Here is a 6,000-nt window from a genome sequence, read left to right as displayed (position 1 = left end):
AAGTGTAAGGGGTAGCAGGAGTTAACCGGGGGAGGAGGGGAATCAGGTTGAATGGCGGGAGGGGGGGACGACGGAAGGTGAGTATTGATTTATTTTCAAGCCCTTTTTGGGTTGCAATTGACTCCTCAAACCAAAAAGGGCTCCTGCTAGCCTCTGTCCCTTTGCAAGTTCACTTCTGGAGGTCCCAGGAGTCGGGGCCAATTTTGTGTGCTTGGCGACCCTGTTAAAATCCCTCCCTGCTGCCCTTCCGCTTTTGATCCAGTTGTTTTACACCTGGAGAGAGCACGGGTTTAGAGGTAAATAAATAATGACGATCGTAAACGTGCGGCGAGACGCCGCGGAGAGCTTGCCTGGCGATGTGCGGGGCGACCGCGGCACCGCCGTGCCAGGGGACGCAAACGGCTCACGGCAGCGCTAGGAGAGCTGCCGGCCCTGAAGGGGTTAATGTGGGGGAGGCTTAAAGGCATATAGCTGCGGGGGAAATCCGTATTGCCTTTAATACAGAGGCGGGGGCCGGGGGTCCCCGCAGCTGGGGGCAGTCGGCAGCGGAGAGGGCCGGAGCGAACCGAGCGTGTCACGACCATTAAATCGTCCCCGGTGCTTCCGCCCGCGCGGACCCCACGGCCATCCCTTCGTGGCGTTCGTGTCCTCTGCTTGATTTTCTATTTTTTAATCATAAAAACTTTTGGGGTTGTTTTTTTTTAACGCAAAAGATATGACCTCCACCCCCCTCTGCTTCCACACACCCCCATACCCATACACACACCCCCCTTCCTGGGCCCCCTCCCCTCCACTGTCATCATCTACATATTAATTGGGGGAGAGGTCTCTCTCTCTCCCCCCCCCCCCCAAACTTGGGGGGGGGGAGCGCGGAGAAGAGCCTCTTAGCATGTAGATAGTTCGGAGGGAGAGACGGAGCGCAAGTGTGTGTGTGTGAGAGAGAGAGAGAGGGAGAGGGAGGGAAAGAAAAAGACCCCTTTTACTGTGCAAGATCTTAAGGGGGTTTGGAGATCTGGTCAGCTTTCAAGAACATCTGAATCCTCTTAGAGCTCCCTGGCCCAGCTGTGAGTGTGTGTGTATGCGAGAGGGAGAGAGAAAGAGAGGTTCCTGGTGCCCCTCCAAGCGCATTAAGGACACTCGGGCCTTTTAATTTTAGGAATGAATGCTGATACTTGTGTTTCTTATTGTGATCCGGCTGCCATGGATTCCTACTACAACGCAGCCTCCCAGGGCACAGAAGGCTCCTCGCCTTTTAGGGCATTTCAAGCAAGTGACAAGTTCAGCCCTACTTTCCTGGCCAGCAAAGGACAAGGCTTTGGTGACAGCAGCACTAAGTGCCGGAGCCGCTACAGCCAGCAGGAATGTCAGTCCCTGGATGGCAGCGTGCAGGCTCCCGGCTCCGCCGGGGCTCCGGCCTCCTTTAACAAATACCCTCCGCAGCAGCAGCCGCCGCACCTCTACATGCAGCGAGGCCCCTGCAAAACCCCCCCGGAGAGCAACCTCAAGCTGCAAGAGAGCAGCGGCCACAACGGAGCTCTGCAGGTCTCCTGTTACGGTGAGTCCTTGGCGTGCGGCGGGGGAAGCACCGGGGGCGAAACCGGAGAGAGACGCCCGGGGCTGGAAGGGGCCTCCCGGGGGCGGGGGGGTGGGGGTGGCTGCCCGGCAGGACAAGTCCTCCCGGGGTCAAGGAGACCTTGCCCGGCCCCGGCGCGCCGAGCAGAGCTGCCGGCCGCGGCGGCGGAGCGCAGCGCGCCCGCGGGCAGCCCCCTCCCGCCGCAGCGGTGCGGGGCTGGGGCCCGCCGTGCCCCCCGAATAGCTTTATTCCCAGCCGGGTCCGGCGCCCGCGATGCCCCCGGGAAGCCGCGTTTCCCCCCTGTCCCCCTGTGCGGTGATTGTAATCGTAGTTTCTGAGCCGGGCCGATGCGCTCCCGGAAAGCGCTAGCTCTTGAGCAATGCAGGGAAATCCGCAGTAAACGGGCAGAGAAACAGAAAGAGAAAGAAAGAGTGGACCGCCGGGCTGCGCAGAACATTCTCTATGGGGACCCTCTTCCAGAGGGAGAATTTCTGGAAAATTTCACCGAAATCTTCACTTTCCGCTGTAACGGTGTCTCCCACTTTCCTGTCTCTCGCTTTCTCCCCTAATTGCCACTCCCCTAATTGATTTCTGCCCGGCTGCAGATAACCCACTCGCATCGTCTCTGCGGGTCATTAGCGACAATTAAGACAGTCCCTTGCGCTGGCGCTCGGCAGGACAACCTGGTACGGGGTCGCTTCTCATGTCGTTTCCGATCGGGGGTTTAAAAGAAGCTCTTCGGGAGGTTTCCGCTGTATCGAGGCGATTAGGGGAAAGGAAAAGAAAAAAGAAAAAAAAATCCCAAAACAACAAACAAACAGCACCCCCCCCAAAAAAAAAAAGCCAACGACCGAACAAATAACCCCCCCCAATTATTTTTCCGAAGAAGCGAAAGTGGAAATGAAATCTTCCTCTCCCTCCCGCTGATCCCTGTGCGGGCACAGAGGGGCTGCCCCGGCCTGGATTCAGCGCGTCGCCGTTGCCGGGGGGCGGCCGCGTCCCCATCCTCGATGCGCCGGTCCACCGTGACCCCGCCGGGCAGGGACAACGACAGGGCCGTGCCGGGGTCTCCAGGGAGCCCCAAAGACGGGCGGCGACTGCGGAGTGGGGGCGCAGGGAAGCCGGGAGAGGCCCGGGTCAGGCCGGCAATCCCACAGTCGTTGTGGGTACTCTTTCGTACAGGCCGGCTCTCGCCGTCATTTTGGGCACTCTTTGCCCTCTTTACTTTCACTTTCCCCCATCTCTAGACTCAAAAGGAAGCCGAGGTTCCTTCCCTCTGCCCATCTCCCAAACCCCGGCGTGCCGGGCCGTGTTCAGGCGCCGTCCACCACCCCCGCACCCCTCCCTGTTCCCGGATCCGGGTCCACAGACCCTTTTCCCCCCCACGCAGGTGACTCCGTTCCCGGGGAAAGGGCAGTAAGTCCTCGCCCGGCAGCCGTGCCTGGCAACCGCAGGCAGAGCCCGGCTGCCCTGCGCCCGGCCGCGCTGCCCGCTCTCCGCCGGGCCTGGCCGGGCCGGGCTCGATCCCGTCCCCCCGCCTCGGGCCGCGCTCTGCTCCTGCCCGGCCTCCACGGCTCCTGCCCGCACCCGGGTGGCACAACCCGCCTCCCGCGAGTACTTCCCCGCAGGCCCGCGAGTGGCAGGAGGGCTCTGGCTGGGGGGCTGCTTTCGCGCTTGTTCTGGCCGGGGCTTAGGCTGGGGTTTTCTCCCTCTCCCCCGCTCCCTCTCTTCCCCTACCCCTTCCCCGTGGCTGGACAACCCCACCTCGGCGCCAAGGCCCGCTCCACACCCGCGGAGGCCTTCTGGGGCCAGGCCGGGGCCCACGGGGAAGGGCACGGTGGGGCCGGGGAGCCCCGCGGGGACGCGCGGCCCCGGCCGAGAGGGACCCGCTCTCCGCTCCCGAAGCGCAGGGGAATCTCCGTCGGGCGAAGCGGGAGCGCAGGGGAACCCCTGGTGCCTTCCCGGGCCGCGGCGGTGCCTTCCCGGCCGCCCTGCCCTGCCCTGCCATCCTCTCCCTGCTAACCGGCTCTCCTGTTTTTGTAGGTTGCAAAGCCCAGGGCGCCGGCTTAGCCTGTGATGACACTTTACAACCCCCGGTAGAGCCACACGACTTTATCACCCTCCTTAACACTGCCGGGGTCCCTCCTGATCTATTTTCAAGCGGGGCTCCCGGCTTGACTTCAGTGGGGCCCCGCGTGGGCGGCGGGTGGCCCGGCCCGGCCCGGCCCAGACCCGCGCTCGTTGCGAGCCCCGTGTGATGTGGCTAGGGACGATGGGCTGTAATAAGAGACACATGGATCCGCGAGGATAATTAATAGCAATAATAATGGTTAATGACTGAAGAGAGAGACTCGCTAATAATAGCCAGATCGGGGTTTCGCAGAGCGGCTGCAGCACCCGTGGGCGCCTCGCCGCCTTCTCCCAAACGGCTAAACCCACCGCGCCGGGCGCAGGCGTTGTGCCCCGGGACCCCCCGCGCCCGGCTCAAGGGACCGGGACCGGGAAATCGCCGAGGCCGGGTAAATACCCTCGGCGTGGGTGAGAGCGGGGGAAGAGAGAGCCGTCCTCTTTCTCCGCAGCGGGCATAAGCGCGGCCAGCTAACGCGCGGGCGGGATGCAGGGCGGGTGGGGAGAGCTACAGGAGGGTTTTGCTCGGGAAGCCGGCGGCTGCCCCGCTGCCTCCCGCCGAGCCCCCGCGGCCGCTCCGGTGCTGGTACTGCCGTGCGCCTTGTGCAGAAGGAGAAGGAGCGAGGCGGCGGCGGCGACTGCTGGCTCCCCGCGTTCCCGGTCGCCCGGGGCTGAGGAGGATGTGGGAGGGTGAGGGGGCTGTGGTGGGACGCCGTGCCCCTAAGTCCCTCAATTTAAAAACCAACAACACCCCCCCAAAAAAGAGAAAAAACAAACAAACAAACAACCTGAGGCCGACAAAACGGCAGGCCTTCCCTCCAGGCAGCGCTCGGACGGACGGCTTCCCCCCCGCGCCCGGAGCTGCGCCCGGAGCTGCTGCGGCCCATCGCCCGGGCCGGTCTCCGCACTGCCGGGGGACGCCGCTCCCCGCACGGCGGTCCCGCAGCCGGCTCTCGCCTCCGCCTTTCCCCTCCTCGGTCGTAGAGCCGCGGGCGAGCCCAGCGCGGAGCGGCCGGGCAGTGCGGCGGGGCCCGGGCCGGCGGGGGGCACGGCGGGCACCCCGCGAGCCGGCGAGAGAGAGCGTCCCCCCTTTTTTTTAAATTTTATTTTAATTCTTTGGTAAACAAGTCGTTTCGAGTTATAAAAAGCCCGTGCCTGCCATCTATTGCTCTCGGCTTCTATTTCTAGATCTAAGCCCTTCCATTGCATTGTACGGATAAATATAGGCCAGGGAGCGCTGCGGCCGTCAATACACGGAAGACACGAGCGGCAGCCGCCGAAGCGCTTCCAGCCCGGCTGCTGGCAGGGCCGGTGCCACCGGGCGGCCCCGGCTCCCGGCGGGGCTCCCCGCCTCCCCCGCCGCTCGCCCCCCGCCTGCGCGCTGCCGACGGGCCGGCGGCCTCGCACGGCTTCCTCCGCTTTCCCTGCCGTAAACGGGGTACGGGTTATTCCGCAGACCGGCACCGGCAATTAAAGCCGAAATCTTAAATAAAAGCCCTCAGAACAGGTTACATATCTTGGCTTAGGAGGGAAAAAAGCTTTCGAATGATTTATGTGCTGTAGTAATCCGACTTGCTATTTCTACTGCGTGGAGCTGAAGTAAGTTATACGTCTTGAAACGTATGTATGCGTATACCCATACACACACACAAATATATACGTATATTGCTGTCCAGAAATACGGGCTGGAAAAAAATCCTTTGGGGAGTGAAGGCGAATGCGATGGGGCTGTTTGCTCAAAGGAGACAGGAGAAAGGAAACGGGCTTTCTCTAACAGAGGAAATTCTTGAAGTGCCGGGTTATGCAAATAGCGACCATTTCTTTTATTTAGCGAGCAAATAAAAAGTGCAGCCCAAAGTGCGTTATTAATAGAAGTGCAGAAAGCAACTGCCGTAGGAATCAGAGGCTCGCTGCGTGCTTTTTAAAATTGACACTTTTAATGCATTTCTCCTCCTCCTCCTCCCCCTAATGTAATGTAAACTGCAGGCACGGCAGGAACGAGCTCGCTGGCGGTCGCCCCTCCGCCTCCCGTGAGAGACCGCTCGCTGCCAGGCGCTCGGGGCTCCCCGCGGCGCCGCGCAGAGTCCCCGCCGATGTTCAAGGGCTTTGCGGAGCTCGCCGTGCGCCGGGGAGGACCGGCGGCATCCGCCCCCTTCCCCCGGCTCCAGCCGCAGCCCCGAGCCCGGGGCGGGAGGGGGCAGCCGGGGCCGCCTGCTCTCCTCGGGACTCCTCCACGTCGGGCGATGCCGTGCCTCCCCCCGGGGTCTGGGACTGCTACGGCCCCCCCGGGCCTCCGCCCG

General features: G+C 62.6%; 1 protein-coding gene across 1 annotated transcript in view; it reads left to right on the top strand.

The window, feature by feature from the left end:
• Positions 1-1,158: 1,158 nt before the first annotated feature.
• Positions 1,159-6,000, top strand: part of ALX4 (ALX homeobox 4) — a 44,133-nt gene continuing 39,291 nt past the window's right edge. Inside the window, exon 1 of the mRNA XM_072863902.1 lies at positions 1,159-1,555. Coding sequence (XP_072720003.1) covers positions 1,159-1,555 — 397 coding nt within the window. The remainder of the gene's footprint in view (positions 1,556-6,000) is intronic.

The sequence above is a fragment of the Ciconia boyciana genome, chromosome 6 (genome assembly GCF_034638445.1).
Source record: "Ciconia boyciana chromosome 6, ASM3463844v1, whole genome shotgun sequence".
NCBI lineage: Eukaryota > Metazoa > Chordata > Aves > Ciconiiformes > Ciconiidae > Ciconia > Ciconia boyciana.
Note: the sequence above shows the minus strand (reverse complement) of the source record. Positions and strands in the feature narration are given on the sequence as shown.